Here is a 19,343-nt window from a genome sequence, read left to right as displayed (position 1 = left end):
TACCACCGTAAGCACCGTAAAGCATACACATGCCGTTTATTCGGAATGGCAGGGACACCGAATTGCCTTGATCACACAAACAGGATATTATTATGGCCTATTAATGCCGGGTAAATATGTAACCGGTACTGAAAAGCTTGATGTCGCCGCCATCTCACAAAATGTCAACTGTATTACTAGATATACTTTAATGTATTTTGGCTCCAGTCACCGTAAGCATTTCGGGCCTCTTTGATGTTGGTTTGTAGAACGACAATAGGGTCTATGAAAACAAAGGTAACCGTTGGCCACATTGTCATTTTGACAAAGAGCGATCGGATGAAATCTACGCTCCTCAACCCGGCATACACTACCGATACACACCTGGGCAACCCGAGGGTATGAGTTATGGCGCCATTAACTAGATTGCCTAGAGGCAGAGCTGGGCAGTTTATTGTGAGAGTTGCTGATCATATCACCGGCGACTGTTGATCTGGCGTTCCGTGGTGCGGTTAAGCAATTTACGTGAGCTATCACAATTGTATCTCTGTATATGAATCGGATGCTCAGGTAGAAAAGCGACAGAAGGATTATTTAATAGGTTCAACCATACCACAGCCCCAACATGTAGCGGATGATCCATCTATATATTCTAATTCGATTTAGTGGTAAGCAGCGGCTTGACTGTTTCACCATCAGAATATCTATCTGGTGGACTGCGTGTTCATCTGCATACATGGGTAAAAAAAAAATACGCAACCAAAAAGGCGCGTCCTGTCTACCCATTTAAACAAAAGTATTCGGAGAACTCGATATAGAGACCATCAATTTAATGAAGTCAGATTTAAGTTTATTTAGTCATAATAATTGTGATCTGTCGAACGATCTCTTATTAGCCTTGTTCAATTTGTACTAACGTAAGGGGCTCAGTAAAGAGGCGCTTGTTATTTGTTTCTTTATCAGTTTATTTTTATAGATGGGAAAATGAGTTCACGGCTCAACTAGTGATAATTAGTTCTCGACACCCATAGATATCAATCAAATGAATCCATCCTGTAATATAAAGAAGAAGTCTCAATTATAAGTTATATGACGGCATACCGACTATAGACTAGACCCACCTTTCAAACCCGAACGCATTACTGCTTCGGTAAAAATAAGTAGGGCGGTGGAACCTACCCGAACGGGACACGAGACACCTTACTACCAGTTGCTACGCAAACTGAATTTTTGTTGGGTTGTTTTTTATTGCACAATATTATTCCTTCATCGTGGTAGTCGTTCTTGAACACGTGCTATGTATTTCCTTAGATAAATTAACATTTGCCTGTGGGATTTGAACATCGGTATGGTGGTATCGTTTGATACGAATAAGTTAATCGGGCGGCTATGACGAATTCTGTACGTATTGTTCACTTTTGATTTTCTTTGCTATTTTAGTAAGTATACCTAGGTCTAAATCTAACAGTATGGACAAGTAAAAGTTTTTTGGATTCATGTATCAAATACGATCATTTTAAAGGTTTTATTATATTTATTTTATCACTGTAGTATTCTATCAATGAATATACAGAATAATTGAGTCACACAGGATTTCAGAAAGCTTCGTTTTATCTCACAAATGTGAGTAACCAAGTTATCTTATCTAAAGAGATAATAGCTCAACGCTAAAAATGTACATGTTTTTCTGTATTAGTTTATCATAGGTGTTGTTAGTGATTGTGTTTCTCTATTGAGTATTTGTGAAATAAAAAAAATCAATAAAATGGCACAGAAGAAATCTGTTTTGTTTTACTTCGCTGTGATTTTAGGTACGTATCTAGAGTAAAATTTGTTGTAGTTATGGACCTAAAGTGAAATGTGTTGCGGAGGGAACATTACTGCGTTGTATTTTTTAATTTTAAGAGTTTGAAGGGAGCTCTTTCCCTAACGTTATAAGTGTACTCAACACCCAATTAAATATCTTAGCTTTGACGCCAGGTGACTTAAAAGAGTAATAGCAATTGTTACTTTTGCACCACTATAATATACACGTATCAAGTACTGTGTTGTTTTTACTGCCAGTAACCTACTTAATAGATAAGGAAAAAGGTAGGTACTAAAATCAAGACTTATAAAGGTAATGTACTTAGTTTGATAATTTACGTATAGACACACATAGATATAGATATGTTTGGGAAGAAGAAATGTACCAACCTTTAGTTTGTTGGGGTTATGACTATCAGTCTGATAAAGCGCATTGATTTTAATTCAATCGTCAGTCTGAATGAATGACATTAAAGGTACGGGGTACTTTACAAATAACGGCTAATCGTGAACATGACACACTTGAAATTAAGTAGGTACCTAGATGATTCAAGAAAAACGGAAACTTGTAGGTGACTATTTTGGTCTTCTATTTTTTTCTCCTACCTAAGCTGATGGTCTAGAGAGACCATATCAGCGTAGCCTGAACTAGTAGGTGAGCTCACGGGGCTCGAACCGGACGATGTTGCTAACACGAGCCCTAGCAAGAGCTGTGCTTCGCCGAATCTACCACCAGATCGGAAACGCGACCCACTAAGAAGATCCGGCGAGAAACTCAGTGGGCTGTGTCTGTGGGTTAATTTACTCGCCGAGCCCTTCGTCGCAAGCGACGGGTTCGATGAGAACGATGACCGGGGCATTTTGGTCGCGAGTGCATTGGCGAATTTTATTATTAAAGTTTTAGCGGAAAAAAACAAAAGTTAAGAATTTAACAAAAGGGTATGTTTGCCTTGCCAATATGTGCAATAATAAATTATTTTTTATTATTTTTAGTCATTTTGAGTACACTTACACAAGAGGTAGAAGCCAGAAGAAAAATTCTTAGAGGAAGACGTGTTATGACCCGCACTTACTACCGTAAGTTTATCTTCAATATCCTTGCCGGACGGGCGTAAATCAGATAAATTCATTAAATTCCATAAGTTACCGTACCTTCTGATAAGAGGACGTTTCTGCGAACCTGCTACTAAGGAGTAGCACTTACCGTGCACCTTTACCTACCTAGTTATGAGGTACCTACCTATTATTGCCGAAAGGCAATTATAACAGTCCGGTTTTGACGGAACAGTCGTTCTACAATAAATTTCAATTTATTTTATTTTTATAGAGATCGCGTGTATGTTGATTAAAATAATCAATCCACTTGCGTGCTCAAAACTCATTTTATTTTATTACAGGTGGCAATGCAGTTCCCGCGTGGGCAATTAGCTTGATGGCTGGAATTGGAATGTTGATCATCGGTGGCGTCTTATATGTAGTTATGAGGAAACTCGTTCTATCTTCGGAAACGGGTTCACTGAACACTTACCAACCTGCTATGCAGCAAGAAGTATAAAACTACAAAGTAATTTTTTTTAATAAAATATCTTCGTTAAAACGATTCGAATATGAAACTGTTTAATAAAAACACATGATTGAGATAAATTTATTTATTCATAGCAGTTACAAACGCGCAATATACTTTTTAGTTAATACTTAACATGTCAGTTGTAGTGGATTGGTGACGAAAGGCATGATGCTCCCAATTCACAATATGCATTTTGATTGATTTAATCTCTGTCGTTTGTTGAATGTGCTACTAGCATGTGTAATCTATAGGTTTTGTGAAAAAAAAAATACAACACTTTTATTTTCAACAAAACGTAACATTTTCAATTTATAGAAATTGTGGAATTAATTATCAGTCGTAATTGAGTAGATCACAATTAAATCTGTTCATTTGGTAGTTAAGACACTCACTTTTACAATGAATCGTTAAAAGCATTTATTTTTAAATTTAATTTGTTCTTATATGTTTTTAATGTAAACTAATGAAAATTAAACTTCTTTGAAAAACAATGTTGAACATTTTCTTACACGCTAGTGCAACAGGACGAAGTTGAAGTGACGGTAAAAAAAATATATCTTTAAAACTCTCTGCGATGATATTTGTCAGGATCGAAGTAAGATGTGACGACGACTCTGTTACTGAACTTGCGTCCTGTGAGCGTCTGCTGCGCTTTCTGGCAATCTGCGATACTGTTGAACTCGACAAATACCTGATAAAAAAACGTTTTTTAACAAAATGTGGATTTTATTCGTTTATTCCAGTCGTATATATATATGGACCTCTCTTATGTTGATTTATTACAATGTGAATGCCACCACCTACCTTGAGATATGAGGTACCTATAACATTCAATTGCTTAGTGTATCTACTTAACGACTTTCCTACTAATTCCTAAATGAAAACTTCAAGACAGAAATTTAAAGTGTGGCATGTTTATGATAATATGATATTTGAGTTTTGTAGAAATCATCTCATATTATTTCTTATAGCTACATTTATAGACTCGATTATTTCGTATAATTTTATTGTTATTATTTATCTCAGTTTAAAAATATGAGAATATTTTGATGAGCTTGTTATATCAATTTGTACAACTAATTTATTTTGACCTAAAAGTATGTAGAAGCGGTAAGACATACTCAATTATGATTTACAAACCATTAATTTTAAATATAAATATTTACCTTGCCGCATCCAGGTACTTCGACTCCTTCAATTGGTCTTGGAATTTCTATACTACGCACAACACCATATTTGTTGCATTCCTCCCTGAAATACCATATTTTTAGTGAGTCTCATATCCATTTTTTATAGCTAGGAATGTGCAGTAATCATTACATTACTAATTCTTTTTTTGTTATTGATTTGATGGGTGGACGAGCCCACGGCCCACCTGACGTTAGGTGGATACCGGAGCCCATAGACAACAACAACATTAATGCCGCCACACCCATTGAGACATGAGTTTTAAGTCTCAGTTTTTACAGTACAATGGCTGCCCTATTCTTTAAGTCGAAACGCATTACTACTTCACGGCAGAAATGGACAGTATTGTGGGACCTACCTAGGCAGGTAATCACACAAATTAAGATTTTTGCAGGTTTTATTTTTATTACTCAATGTTATTTCTTCGCGAATTTTTGTTAAGGTGCATAGGTAAAGGTAAAAAGTTCTTTTTTATTAAAAAAATAATAATTGATTGAGTATAAAAAAGAGTTCCATTAAAATTGTAAACTATAATTTTCAAAAAGAAAAAAGTCTATGAAAGAAATCAGTTTTGTTGTTTAATATAAGTTCCATGCAGTAACAATTAAAAAAAAAGCTTAAATAAAATTAAATGTGAATAGTTTATCAGGAAATTATTCTTATTTCTATTTTATTTATTTATTTTTATTACATTATGAAAAACGAAATGCTTTATACACTGCTAAAACTAATATAAAATCTGAATTGTTACTTTACTTATTGGAACTGAGGTACCAATATGAAGATTTAATTTTATATTCTTGTTCTGATTTTGAACATTTTTAGATGAAGTTTAAGTGTGCATTTCATGTATTAGTGCTTGTGTGTGTGACATGTAGTAAATGTTACTTACTTTATATCTTCAAGGATATCTTCATACTCCTCTTCATCACGCAATTCATCAGGTGTAACCATGTTAAGAAGGCACAATACTTCAGTAGGTGGACCTGCTCCAGCCAAGGTCAAACCTGCCACTTGGATTTGCACTGGAGCTGCACCGGTCAGTGCTGAAAAGTATCCCATTTCTATTTAAAATCTTTTATAATTTCTATTCTAAAACTAAAACATAGGTCATATTCTGTATTAAAATTTACCTAAAGTTGAATTCTTTGCGCCTATACTGGCACGTTGCACAATCAACTTTTTATCTCCAAGTTGCATTCCATTTAAACCTGCAATAGCCTGTGAAAATAAAATTAATTTATGATTTAAAGTTTTTTTAAAAATTAAATTGGCCTTAACTATGCAAAAGCCAATAAATTAATAAATTGGGTGACATAATGATTATTTACCTGATCTGTCATAGAAATGTCGACATATTCAGCAAAAGCATAGCCTTTGCTCAACCCAGTTGAAGAGTCTTTCACCAAATTGAAGGCCCGGAGTTGACCAAATGACATGAGTAATTCCTTTACCTGTTTCATGACAAAATTAGTGAGCAAATAATAATCTTTTAATTCCCAGCATTGTATTAATTTACGTTACATATTCATAATGATCAGCATAGACATTTCTAATGCTAATGTTTTTTGTATTGTATGTTTGAATTGTTGTGTTCCCATTAAATCTGTTCATCAAAATGCAGCAAATTACATAAGTGAATTATGCTATCTGACCTGTGTCTAGCCGCATGTTAGAATCAGATGTGAATGGAAGAGACTTGCCTTGAAGTGCCGATGTCTCGTTCAAGTACAAGACGTATAGATGAGAATGAGAGACAACAGTGACACGCGGGCCGCGAATGTGCCAAATCTAAGCTAGGGAGGGCAGAAAGCAAACTATATCAGTGAGTTGTTTGAGAACGTCCGAGCGTGGTACGCACACGCTCGTCCACGCTACGGGTACCTGAAAATACCTGAAACGGACCAAAACATAACGCGGCTCACTGCTGGCGTCACCGGGGCCTAAGTCCTGTCAACTGTTGAATCTCGGCCTGAAATTGTTGCGGCATCTAGTACGCTATAACTACCTACTGGGAACGAACAAACTCATGGTTCTTTTAATGTCCTAACATTACCTAAAGTAGGATTTTGAAATAACTATTATAGTCCAAAATACTTGAATTTGTCAATCAAAGAGAATTCTATGTTTATCATAACCAACATAATTATTATTTCCATTGTGTCTGGTCAAAACCTGTAACACACAACTCTACAAATCACAATGAGAGAAGAATGTTGTATAATATAACCATTTTTTTATTATCAAAAGGTTTCTTTTAGTGGGAAACATAAATCAACCATAATTTATGTGAATTGAGTTTTCATTTGGTTTAAAAATAAAAACTTTTTGGTAAGTAGTACTTATAAATAATAGCTTAATTTGATCACATCAAAAATACAGAAAATAAGTACCTCTACTTTAATCCAAAAACTATGTGTAGCTTTAAAAAACTCCAAACTTGATTTTGATCATGATGTGATTAAATTATGGTTTCTTGAATGCTTAATTTCAACTATAAATTTTAATAGATAAAACAAGGAACTTACTTGGTCCTCATTTAGATAATTAGGCAATCCCCCTATAAAGATCTTGTGTGGGGAATCAGGTACAACAGTGCTAATAACACCAGCTGTAACAAAATAATATTTGAATGAAGACACTAGTAATGAGTATTTTAGTTGTAATTAATGTTGTTTCAAGAGTTTAAAAAGAGCTGTAGAACTATAACAACAAAATTCAGTTTATTTTAAATATTGCATTTTCTTAATAAAAAATAGCACTTTCAAACGAGTTCAAGACTCATTACTTGATAGATAAATCTATAGTATCTTCTAATGGTGTTTAAATGTATTTTTTTAAGAAAAATTGTTTGTAATAACAATATAACAATATCATCTTTACTTACCAGGCACATTTATTGCTGGGTTTTCAGTGCCTGGCATAGGCTGGTAGTCATGTGGACGTCGAATCTTTAAGCTTTGCCCTTTAAAATTAATACCGTCAAAAGCCATTGCCTGTGTCGTTTCATCAATTGATCTGAATTCAAGGAATGCAAAATTTTTATCTAAATTAATCTGGCAAGCCAAAACAGGGTTGCCGGCGGCCTGGGCCAGGCCCGATAGATGCATTTGTTGATTGAAAAACTCCATTGTTTCTTCTTCGGTGACGCCAAAGGGTATGTTGCCGACATATAACCTTCGCGCTTGACGTGTTATAGTCGAACCCACCACCGGCACGGCAGCTTGTGGTGTGTCGGCGACAATATTGGCAGGAATCTGACCCGCCGCTTGCATCGCCTTGTATTGTAATGGCGTGATATGCTCGAATCCCGGCGGCGGTACATCCCAGTAAAGCGAAGGCTTACGTCTACGTGAACGTTTATTGGGCGATCTTGATCTGCTTTTTCTTTTTTCTCTTCGTTCTCTAGATCGAGATCTAGAACGTTTTCTTTCTCGGGATCGAGACCTTCGTCGGCGGTCTGTAATATTTGTGAGCATTTTATTTTATAACCTCACTTCAAAACTTTACAAGATAGATATGTGAACTACTTACCTTTGTCTTCCCCCATCCTATTTACGGAAATATGTAATACAGTAACTATTTCTTGAGATAGTAATAAAGGCGCTTCAGCGTTATTAGTCTTATTAGCGTTGGCATCAACATAAAATCTAAGTCAGTTTCCGTGAAATGGCGTCTGTTATTTTTTTATACGGACGTTGGTTACTCAACTTTTGGCTAATGATGCTATAGTGAATTTCCTGATACGTAATCATCACTAAAATCCTATGCTTGCCCTAGGACAAATTTCGGACGGGAACGCAGAACTGGTGTTTCCTCAAGTATAAACGTGTAATAATGATAGCTAATTAATCACTGAGTATTTCTAAAAGTATACCGTAACATGAGAAAAATGGTATAGTGGCAAGGCTGGCAGATGTGAAACATTGATATTATTTTGTACCGGTATAGATGCATAAAAGGATAGCTTACGACAGGAAATTCTTGTGGCGCAATGAAATATCAAATATTAATATTAAGAAACAGTCGCTTCTCCATGGCGACGTGTCGCCACACCATATACACTACTAAATATAGACTGTAGGTTTAAATAATATTTTATTATACTATCACATCTACGCCACGCTAGCAATCGGTTTTATGTCCGGGTATTATATATAGATGTTTCAAATTAAAGCACGCGGAGACTTCATAAACAGGAAACTGCCCAAACCAAGTCAATGCTACCATATCTTATGGCCTCTTGAACAGTTTATAAAATATCCTGCTTTGGGAACATACTAAGTGTATTTCTACTGTAAGCTATGCTGACAATCTGGGAGTTTACATTGTGGTAAAATTTCTGAATAGGGTGTTGGATCAAACTCAATAAGCCCTTGTGGTATTTGAGCGATGGTTTGACCAGAATCTAAGGCTCAATGACAATAAAACTGTCGTAGGTATGCAAATGAAACAATTCATTAACCGGTTCCCACAATAAATTATTTTAACTTTGGGTTGCAATAAGCCAAAACTCTAACATGTATACCAATGGAATTTTGTAAATTGCAGAAGCACAAACATTTACTGAATGTTTTGTGGTAGAAATAGGCAGGATGGTATATTCATATGGTATACATATATATAATATATTATATGAAACGGAAAAAAATACAGGAATGTTTTTTTGCGTGTTTTTAAAAATTATATAGTTATCTATTGTTAATCTATTGTTATCTATTTGTAAATCTGTTAATTCTATTGTTAATCTCAACAATCTTGGATAACTAACTCATCTGGGCTAAAACATTCTGTAATCAGTGGCCGTAAACAAATTCTAAAAACAAAAACGAAGCTGCCTGCCACTCATTACTCAACCAATCATATTTGACTTTGAAATTTTTATGTTTGAATGTGATATGTGATGTGATGTCGTACGTTAGGGTGAAACTGGTGAAAGTTTTGTTTGAATTTTTTTCTTCAGTGTCGCGTATGTATACATCTAAAAATACAAAAACCTGTCGGTACGTGCTCTATTTAGCCCTGGATCATCCACTATAATGGTAAATGTTATAATTTGAAATTTTTAATTCAACATTTATAAAGAAAAGTCTTCCGTGGAGGTATTGATATTGAGAAATAATTTCAGTTGCGGCACGAGGGTAACGCGATCGTGAGAGAGAAAAAAGGCCCTATGGAACTTCCAAATGAAGATAGGAAAAAAAAGTATAAAAATGAGGATACTCGAACAGATGCTAAAACCATCGCATTTGTGTTTTTATCGTTATTATTGGACCTCTTTGCGTTTACGATGATTCTACCACTGTTGCCGTCTTTAATGGATTATTACAGCAGAGAGGAAAATCAGGAGAATAGTCTATACTCTACATTGTTACAGGCAGTTCGGAGTTTTCAAAAATTAACCGGGGCACCAGATCGATTCGTGTCTGTCTTGTTTGGGGGTGCGCTGGGCTCCATGTATAGTTTTCTTCAGTTCCTAACGAGTCCTATTGTAGGTAGCCTCTCGGACGCATATGGAAGAAAACCAATGCTACTGATATGCCTGGTAAGTTAGTTCTCGACTCAAGAGATATCTGTTTTTAAAATAATGTTCAGTCTACATATGCACCATCAATGATTAACCACAAATTATTCTGAAGACATTTATTCTTTATCAGTGTTGGAACATGATAAGCCACTCTTCAGAAATATTTTTAAGAGGAAAAGTTAGATTTTTATCACATAGGTATGTTTGATAGATAAAAATGTAGGTTGTTTGAGTAATGCTATTTTTTTTACTGGTGGTAGGACCTCTTGAGAGTCCGCGCGGGTGGGTACCACCACCCTTCCTATTTCTGCCGTGAAGCAGTAATGCGTTTCGGTTTGAAGGGTGGGGCAGCCGTTGTAACTATACTTGAGACCTTAGAACTTATATCTCAAGGTGGGTGGTGCATTTACGTTGTGGATGTCTATGGGCTCCAGTAACCACTTAACACCAGGTGGGCTGTGAGCTCGTCCACCCATCTAAGCAATAAAAAAAAAAAAAAAAATTATAAGTAATCAAGTAAGTTTACCAAAAATATCTAAAACTTTGAAGAAGAAGATGGTTTAATATATGCTTGGTTATTGTGAATATTTGTGAATTACATAAAACTTCAGAGGGTTTCAAAATTTTTAGAGTTCCATAGCTGAATGCCAAACTTTGTATAATTTTGTTATTTTAGTGTGTTTGTTTCAAAAGTATGCCATCATTTTACCAGGTTATATGTACTCTCAGCTTCATTCAACTGTTGGCAAAAAATAAGACCTTTAAAAATAAGTAATTAATAAATTAAAAGTAATTATATTCTTGAACGTAAAATAAACCTATAAAACAAGCTGACGATTTCTTTATGTTTTTTACTGCTGAGAAGGGTGGATGAGCTCACGGCCCTCTGGTGTTAAGTGACCACCAAAGCTCATAGACATCAACCATGTTAATACCGCTGCCCATCTTGAAACATGAGTTCTAAGTCTCCATTTTTATAGTACAACAGCTACCCCACCCTTCAAACCAATACTGCTTTAGAGCAAAATACCAAAATATGCAGGGTAGTGGCACAAACTCATGTAAGCTCTCAAGAACCCCTACCACCTGAAATTGTTGTAAATGTTATTCCTTCACATGAAACTCATGTATGCGCTTGATAAGTACATACTTTATTAGAAAAATTGCTAGCAACTAGCCTGCAGGATTTGACCACCAGTACAGTTGCGTCTCAAGGTGCTTGGCGACATTTACATTGTTAATGTCTATGGGCTTCGATATCCACTTGGCAGCAAATAGGCCCTGACCTGCCTATCTAAGCAATATTCATAAATTCTTTAAGACTATAAGAATCTGATCCTTCCTTTTGTAAATTGTTGTTAAGAACTATAAAAAAAAGCACTAGTGATATGGGCTATGCCATTAAAAGGAAATGATAAAAATATTGTATATCAAATATAAGATTGATTTTTTCAAGAAAATTCCAACTGCTTATGCGAATAAGATAAATAAAGTGTCTGAAGACAGTAATAACATTACAGAATGTACTAGTATTAATAAGTAAATTTCAGAATATAAGAACAAAATTACAAAAAATATAAACCTTAGTTAAAGTTAAACCTAAGTTAAAACTAGTTAAAGCTTAGTGTAACTAACTTAATAGTATATAGTGCTAGCTTTAGTAAGTAACTGCTGTGCCCTTATCACTGCTTATATCCACGAGCCACATGACTACTAACAAAAAGAATGAAAGTATGTTAATCTGTCTACAAGACATTAAAAAATACATACTATAAAAACAGCTGGGTCAACAATATCGGGTAAATAATATCTACGAAAAGAAAAGAACCCGAAATGCAAAAATAATTAATAATTAAAAATGTAAAACCAATTGAATCAATTGGTATTTAATATTCAAGGTTCATAGTGAAAACTTGAGAGCAAAGTAGTATTTTATGTTCAAGGCTATAAATGAAAACTTTAATCAGCTAACACTCAAATAAGGAATTCTTTTATGCTATTTAGTTATAAAAAAAAGTAGAAAAAAAAAGTTTTATTATTATTTGAGAACTTACTTAATATGTTTTAAATATCCATTTTTTGTCATGGTGTGGTGTATTGGGATCTTGATAGCATAAGTACCATTATCTTCTTTATTTCTGCCATGTGGCCAGTTTGTAGGGCATACCCATTGTACAATAGAAGGTTTCATATTCCAAGGTGGGTTGCTGAATTGCCCTTGTCATGGATTGGGTTAATTAATCACTTAAGACCAGGTTTATCACTCACCATCTAGTTTCTAAAGATATTAATACATACTTATTGAAGAAAACTGAAGTACACATATAAAAATTATAGTTTAGGGCGTGTTGTCAGCTCGCACGGGTAGGTACCACCACTCTGCCTATTTCTACCGTAAAGCAGTAATGCGTTTCGGTTTGAAGGGCGGGGCAGTCATTGTATTGTAAAAAATGAGACTTAGAACTCATGTCTCAAGATGGGCGGCGTTATTAACACGTTTTTTTTCTATGGGCTGCGTTGATCACTTAACTGATCAGGTAGGCCGTAAGCTCGTCCACCCATCTGAGCAATAGAAAAAAATGTGTTTTCTAGTTGGGCTACAATTTCATAAGAAATAATTTGTATCAGACAGGTATAGCGGCATCACATGCACTGTGGAGTATGGCTGAAACATTCCTTATATTTGTAGTAGCTCGATTCATTGGTGGATTAAGCAAAGCCAATGTAAGTCTGTGCATGGCCATAGTAACCGATGCTTCAACTGAAAAAACTAGAGCAAGAGGAATGGTAAGAATAATTTTGTTACAAATGAAACACTCCTGTGTGCTTAGTGCGAGTTTTTTAACGTTCTCGATAGCGTAAAAGTTAACTCAAATTTGTATGCAGTTGGAACATCGCCCCTAGCGGCAAACGTAGACAAATGTTCCAACTCCGAGGACTTTAAAAAACTCGTACTAAGCATACAGTGTTCTGGTTGGATGAGTGAGACAGTCATCATGCAATACAATTGTGATTTCAACCTCAAGTGCTTAGGGAGTGCTCTGAGCATTTTTTTTTATGTAATCCCGTCATTTCGTTTTCACGATCGCATCTTCCGCCAACGAACCAGACTTCATATTACTTAGAACCGGTGTGTATGTGCATAATGCGTTTTCAACGATCTTTGTCCCCCTTATCCACGGTGTTTCTTCGTCCGTCTTCAAATGTGGTTTGCGGCTAGTACTCTGCGTCAGGCAGCGGTTTGGCTGTGCCTTTGGCATTACTAATGTAGGTACAAGAGCGAAGCTAATTCCACTGTATGCCCGACTGCCCACAAAGAAAAAAAAGCGCGTAGCAACATTAATTTTGTGATTGTCAATAAGCTCGGGTAACTACTTAACCTCTAGGTCTGCCATAATTCATTAGATAGATCATCATTAGATAGATTAATGTCAAACATGTTGTGACCAAAACAATAAAGGGTATGTTCATGCAGCGTATCTACCGAAACGTACCTTCTGTATCTCTTAGAATATCTCTAGATGAAAACTGCTTTGTGAAAAACATGGATTGCTTATTGATTGTTTTTAAATTTTAATTGTGTTTCAGTATGCAACAAAGTGTATTCTCTCTATCACTCCATTATGATATTTAAGTTTGTGTTCGTTGACAACGTCAATCCACTTTCAAAATTCATCAGTCAGCTCCGACTTTATGCATAATCCATACGAAGCAGTGGTACAGTTTGGACTGAAAGGATGTGCCATTTACATTCATTTATAATGGCTCTGACAACTTTTAAATACTAGGTGACCCATGATTTGCTCAACGAATTTTACGGAAAATCTGTATTGTCAATTTTAGGCCCTGGTGGGTTTGGCGTTTTCCGTAGCATTCATAGTGGGGCCGCTATGTGGTGCGTGGTTTGCTAAAACGAGCGATATTACCAACGGGCCGTGGGGCGAGCGACCGGCATTATACGCGTTGTTCCTCTCGATAGCTAACATAGCTCTGGTGGCATTTTGTTTACCCGAAACCTTAGCAAAGGTATGTAGCTTGATAATTATTATTTGATTGTATCTTATTTGGTTATTCTAATAAAATGCTCCATAGAAAGTCACAAAAAAGTAAAAAAAGCTTGTATTTCTTATACTATGACCTTATATCAGTTTTTAATAAATAAAGGAATGTGTGTCTTAATAAAAAAAACTAGAATACAAAATAAAAGCACATAATTTGTCTGGTGAACTTTAATCTACATTACTTTTCTTTGTTTTTTTTTTATTACAGGAGAAAAGAGCCCCCGTATCGTTTACATTATATAAAACTGTGGATTTCGTTTCTCCATGGCATTTACTTAACTTTACAGCTGTAGAAAATTTATCTCATTATCAAAAAAAAGTATTATCGAAATTGGGATTAATTTATTTTCTATATTTGTTTGTATATTCTGGACTCGAATTCACTATAACATTCCTAACGCATCACAATTTTAAGTATACAGCAATGCAACAAGGAAAAATGTTTTTGGTAATAGGTAAGTGTGAATTAGTGGCTTAATTTACGAAGTTGACGTTTGGGTCTACATAGTCCTAAAATATTTCTTTCCACTACTTTCTCCCAGTTCTTTATCGATAGTACATAATTATAAGGCCATTACGTTCGGAATTAAACTTGCAAACGCAATTTGCAATAATTTGTTGCACGCAGACAGAATATATTGTGTCGCATACAAGTTGTCAACTATGGCCAGCGGTTAACCGCATTCGTCAATATTAAATGCATGCCTCAATATTAAAAACAAATCCCGATAGTGCAATACAATGTAAACTTCGACCGCATTTAAAACCTAAGTGGCATTATTCATGGTAAGCACTTAAACTCACTGGTGGTAAGACCTCTTGTGAGTTCGCACGGGTAGGTACCACCACCTTGCCTATTTCACCCGTGAAGCAGTAATGCGTTTCGGTTTGAAGGGTGTGGCAGCCGTTGTAACTATACTGAGACCTTAGAACTCCTATTTCAAGGTGGGGGTCGGCATTTACGTTATAGATCTTAACACCAGGTGGGCTGTGAGCTCGTCCACACATCTATGTAATAAAAAATAAAATAAAAAAACCCAATTGGGCTATGAGTTCGGTCCCTAAATTAGGTACCACTAATGTTAAAAAAAAAAGAAAAACATTGGTATTAAATGAAGAGGCTGTAACTATTTCTGTAACTGCTATAACGTAATATTAAAATGTAATTTCTGTACCGGCTGTAACTGAGTATACTTAAAATAAACTTTTTCTTTTATTGCTTAGATGGATGGACGAGCTCACGGCCCACCTGGTGTCAAATGGTTACTGGAGCCCATAGACATTTACAACGTAAATGCGCCACCCACCTTGAGATATAAGCTCTAAGGTCTCAAGTATACTTACCACGGCTGCCTCACCCTTCAAACCGAAACGCATTACTGCTTCACAGCAGAAATAGGCAGGGTGGTGGTACCTACCCGCGCGGACTCACAAGAGGAGGAGAGACCACCAGTAAAAACCGCGTTTCCAAAATACGATTGCTTGAGAATGTAATGTGTAAAGTGATTTTAGCGCTGCAATGTTGTAGGTTTAATAATGGCTGTACTGCAAGGCGGTGCGGCAAGGAGGCTCGGCACTAAGAGCGCGGAAGTGGCAGCGCGAGTGTCAGTGGCTCTAACTCCCTTCGCATTCCTGTGCATAGCGTTAGCCGCTCTATCGAATCCGCCATTTTTGGCCCCGTTGATATGGCTATGGACCGGCTTAGTCTTGTACGCTTTATGTGAGTAGATTCTAAATAATAATTTGGAATTGTTTAAATTAATTTCAGTATTGAAGTTGAAGTTCAATTAAGTTATTATCTGCACGGATAGGTACCACCAGTCTGCCAATTTCTGCCGTGCAACAGTCATGCGTTTCGGCTTGAAGGGTGGAGCAGGCGTTGTACTGTAAAACTGGGACTTAGAACTCATGTCTCAAGGTGGGTGGCGACATTTACGTTGTTGATGTCTATAGGCTCCTATAACCACTTGATACCAGATAGGCACTGAGATTATCCACCCATCTAAGCATTAAAAAAATTGTATCATACATTACTGTTTATGACTACCGAAATTTATTAAGGCATCTCCTAGAACGTTTGCTTTCTCGTTGAAATATAAATTGATATTTGATTTCACTAATAATTTAACTAAGTCTAAATTGGTTTTAACTCTATTTATTGATAAAGATAAAATAAAATCGTACAATTAGAAATATAAATCATCACAATGCTATAATAGTCGATGCCTATGCTCGACTCCTAAGATCTACTTTAAAAATAATGTTTTTATAAAGATTCGAATTTTTCTAGTCTAAAATATATATTTCTTAAATTATATGTATAATGTTATACGTTTACTTAGTTATATAAAAGACATTTATCCTAATTACAAAGTCAAATGTATATATTTATGTATAAAAAAAAGCGATATCCGGCGGTATACCTCATTAAGATAATAGTTTAATTGAATTTAATCGAAACATTAGAGGAATTTCGTTTTCGAAATTTGTTTCTATCGAGCGAGTTAAGTATTTTTATTGCTTTTAACAAATACCTAAAGCGAGTTTCGGTGAAATATAAATGAATATGCAATTTCGAAAAGGGAACATCTCTAAAAATGTAAAATTTTCAGTAAATGAAAAAAACTGATTATATTTTCTAAAGCAGTGTTAAATTTAAAATATTAACTTTTGAGATATATATATTTTAGTGTTAATTAGTAATTGAAAATTACTGGAATTATTGTAAAATGGGTAGGTAGGTAAGCCTCAAAACTACATGTATATGAAAAAATGTATTTGACAAAATATGCGACATGTGCCTTTTTCGAAATTGTATGTTCAAATGTCTGCAGGGCCGGAATACCGCTCCTGGGCACTGGAAAAAGATCCGCCCCATTATTGGAATTTTACTTAAACTTACAGTTTATATATTTTATTTTTTAAAATTAAAACATGTCATTTTTATGATAAAATTAAAATATGAAACTTTATTAGATTGTTGAGTCTCTATATCAGGCTAGGATTAATAGGACACGTGTTCAGTTAAGTGACTAAAGTATATTGGGATTACAATCTAACTTGCTATCGACAGCCCGACATTCCCGAAACTGGCGTAACATCACTGCAATATAATTATCGCTCACACATACATATTAATAGTTGCTATATTTGTGGTCCCTACAAAATGTTTAATATATATCCAAAAACAAAAATATTTCTTTTTTTTCTAATTTAAAAAAAATTGCTGCCCTGAGCACTTGTCCAACATTCTTAGCTACTCACTTAATTCTTAGTTACAATCTGTGACCTTGTTCGTTCACGAAGCCCGCTATAGAAACCAGAGCATTATATACACTTGACACTTGACATTGGCGAAATCTAAAAGGAAACGCCATAAACCTAAGAGATAGATAGAGCATTTGCCCCGACTGTCCCTAGTGTAGATCCACCACTGAATGTATGTGTTATCATCAGCTACGGCGTTCGCGGTGTCTTGCATGACGTCAATAGGAGCCAACCGAGCACCGGGTGCGGCCCGCGGCGCCGTCCTCGGCACTCTGCGCTCGCTGGGAGCGCTAGCCAGGGCTGCCGGCCCACTACTTACATCTTCAGGTAACACAATAAATACCTACAATTTTTTTCAATATCTATAATTTTCATACACTAAAAGTTTCAGTGAAATCTCAGCGAAACAAAACGAAACGAACAGAATATATAATATTATCTATTACTTACATATTTAAATTGTTATTTCTGATTAACTACAGTTGTCAACTCTGCAGGGTTCCGGTAACTCATTGCGATATCATTTTTTCCTACAAAATCACGTTTGAATTTAGTTAAATTAGGGGAGTGCTCTGAGGAATTGAAATTATAATCCCGTTATCTCGTGCTTACCATTGCACTGCCTACCGCCGGAGTATAGTTCATCCATACACATATAGCACATTCTACATACTACCATACTACATCTGCGTTAATACACAGTGCAAAAGCACGTGCCATCCGACTTGCGAATGAACTTCCATGCCAATATTAACAGTACCTCCCAAGTGCTAAGACATGAATTTCTTCGAACGAGGCTTGCGGTGTATGCTCGGCGACAGGCAGCAGATTGGTTGTGTCGCTGGCATTGCTGGCGTCCATGAGCGATGATAACCCCTCACCATCAGGTGGACCGTATTATGGGTTGTCTAAAAAAAAACATTATCAATTTTGAACATGACTTTACAATGAAGTTAAAGTAATTCTAATATTAGTAGAAGTAACATGAGAAAACCGGAAAACAAATAATTGTTTATTATTATTATTATTAATGTTACGGCCGGTAAGAGCAACGCCGTCTATCGCCGAATAGTCGTACAAATATCGAAGGATCTAGTAGCACCTAGAACGCTCGAGAAATACAACGCCATATATTGTCAGATAGCGGAAACACAATACTAGAGATGTGTGGAATATTTCCGATAATTCTAGGGATGAGGAATCGGCTATAAAAGCGTTGTAGAGATGGCACGCAGGCAGTCAGCAATCGGAACTACTCGAAGCGAAACAGCGAACGGATCGCCTGAAGCGAAGCGGAACAAGCCAATTGAGATTTTTAAAAGTGTAGTGAAGTGTTTTAAGCGTTCTAAGTGTTGAATACAGTTTTTAGTTGTACTTTGGTATTTTATTTATCACGAACCCTAGAGCGTAACAATAATAACATTTCGCATGTTTTATACTTTTTTTTCAAATAAACATGACACTTATTTTATTCTTTTCATTTGTTACAGTTTATTGGTATTCTGGAGCAGCCATCACATACGCTATTGGTTCTTTAATTCTTATCATTCCAACTGTGATGTTATTTAGACTGAAAACTTGAGCTTTTATTAATATATATTTTACAAGGAACAAGGAACGTATTAAAGTTAATTTTACATTACTATTTATAATGCCATGTATTTAAATTATAGTTTTTGTTTATACATTTTACAACTGTTTGTCTTTACAAGTCTATTTTGAAAAAAAATATTATGTTTACACAATATATATAAATAAGTAAGATAACAGTATTACAATAAAGATTTTACTAATTAACGGTTTTTTATTATGTATTTGCTATTTAATGACAAATATTATCTTAGAACAAAATAAATCTAGCAAAAGGATGAATACCACTAACGACATTTACGAGATTAAGATAAGAAAAGGAATCGTCAGTCGATCGGTGAAGACACGTCATTACAGA

General features: G+C 35.5%; 3 protein-coding genes across 4 annotated transcripts; 2 read left to right on the top strand and 1 right to left on the bottom strand.

Moving 5' to 3' along the window:
* The first annotated feature begins 61 nt into the window (after positions 1 to 61).
* Positions 62 to 3,427, top strand: LOC114240613 (uncharacterized). Its single transcript, XM_028171224.2, has 3 exons — positions 62 to 1,790; positions 2,779 to 2,862; positions 3,183 to 3,427. The coding sequence occupies exons 1-3, from the start codon at positions 1,745 to 1,747 to the stop codon at positions 3,338 to 3,340; spliced, it is 288 nt and encodes a 95-aa protein (XP_028027025.1). The 5' UTR covers positions 62 to 1,744; the 3' UTR covers positions 3,341 to 3,427.
* Positions 3,420 to 8,438, bottom strand: U2af50 (U2 small nuclear riboprotein auxiliary factor 50). 2 transcript variants are annotated; one of them, XM_089734345.1, is made up of 8 exons: positions 8,075 to 8,438; positions 7,428 to 8,000; positions 7,069 to 7,151; positions 5,872 to 5,994; positions 5,674 to 5,761; positions 5,433 to 5,604; positions 4,519 to 4,603; positions 3,420 to 4,043 (listed from the first exon to the last, which is right to left on the bottom strand). In XM_089734345.1, the coding sequence occupies exons 1-8, from the start codon at positions 8,088 to 8,090 to the stop codon at positions 3,912 to 3,914; spliced, it is 1,272 nt and encodes a 423-aa protein (XP_089590471.1). In that variant the 5' UTR covers positions 8,091 to 8,438; the 3' UTR covers positions 3,420 to 3,911. The 2 variants fall into 2 exon arrangements, with proteins under 2 accessions (XP_089590471.1, XP_089590472.1); XM_089734346.1 differs by having other exon boundaries at positions 5,433 to 5,586; positions 8,075 to 8,262.
* A 689-nt stretch (positions 8,439 to 9,127) lies between these two features.
* rtet (major facilitator superfamily domain-containing protein rtet) lies at positions 9,128 to 19,189 on the top strand. Its single transcript, XM_028171185.2, has 8 exons — positions 9,128 to 9,582; positions 9,669 to 10,085; positions 12,696 to 12,854; positions 13,911 to 14,093; positions 14,337 to 14,583; positions 15,657 to 15,848; positions 17,585 to 17,722; positions 18,886 to 19,189. The coding sequence occupies exons 1-8, from the start codon at positions 9,580 to 9,582 to the stop codon at positions 18,975 to 18,977; spliced, it is 1,431 nt and encodes a 476-aa protein (XP_028026986.2). The 5' UTR covers positions 9,128 to 9,579; the 3' UTR covers positions 18,978 to 19,189.
* The last annotated feature ends 154 nt before the right edge of the window (positions 19,190 to 19,343 follow it).

The sequence above is a fragment of the Bombyx mandarina genome, chromosome 17 (assembly GCF_030267445.1).
Source record: "Bombyx mandarina strain Sakado chromosome 17, ASM3026744v2".
NCBI classification, from domain to species: domain Eukaryota; kingdom Metazoa; phylum Arthropoda; class Insecta; order Lepidoptera; family Bombycidae; genus Bombyx; species Bombyx mandarina.
This window is presented reverse-complemented; position numbering and strand designations above follow the sequence as displayed.

What these genes read in the sequence shown, in the direction of transcription:
- LOC114240613 (XM_028171224.2), top strand. Translation starts at nt 1,745, where the DNA reads ATGGCACAGAAGAAATCTGTTTTGTTTTACTTCGCTGTGATTTTAG. An exon ending in TTACTTCGCTGTGATTTTAG is followed by an intron (nt 1,791 to 2,778) that starts GTACGTATCTAG and finishes TATTATTTTTAG; the next exon opens with TCATTTTGAGTACACTTACA. An exon ending in TATGACCCGCACTTACTACC is followed by an intron (nt 2,863 to 3,182) that starts GTAAGTTTATCT and finishes ATTTTATTACAG; the next exon opens with GTGGCAATGCAGTTCCCGCG.
- U2af50 (XM_089734345.1), bottom strand. An exon ending in GATATCCTTGAAGATATAAA is followed by an intron (nt 4,604 to 5,432) that starts GTAAGTAACATT and finishes ATGGTATTTCAG; the next exon opens with GGAGGAATGCAACAAATATG. An exon ending in AAGTACCTGGATGCGGCAAG is followed by an intron (nt 4,044 to 4,518) that starts GTAAATATTTAT and finishes TTTTTTTATCAG; the next exon opens with GTATTTGTCGAGTTCAACAG.
- rtet (XM_028171185.2), top strand. An exon ending in AAAAATGTTTTTGGTAATAG is followed by an intron (nt 14,584 to 15,656) that starts GTAAGTGTGAAT and finishes GCAATGTTGTAG; the next exon opens with GTTTAATAATGGCTGTACTG. An exon ending in CTTAGTCTTGTACGCTTTAT is followed by an intron (nt 15,849 to 17,584) that starts GTGAGTAGATTC and finishes TGTTATCATCAG; the next exon opens with CTACGGCGTTCGCGGTGTCT.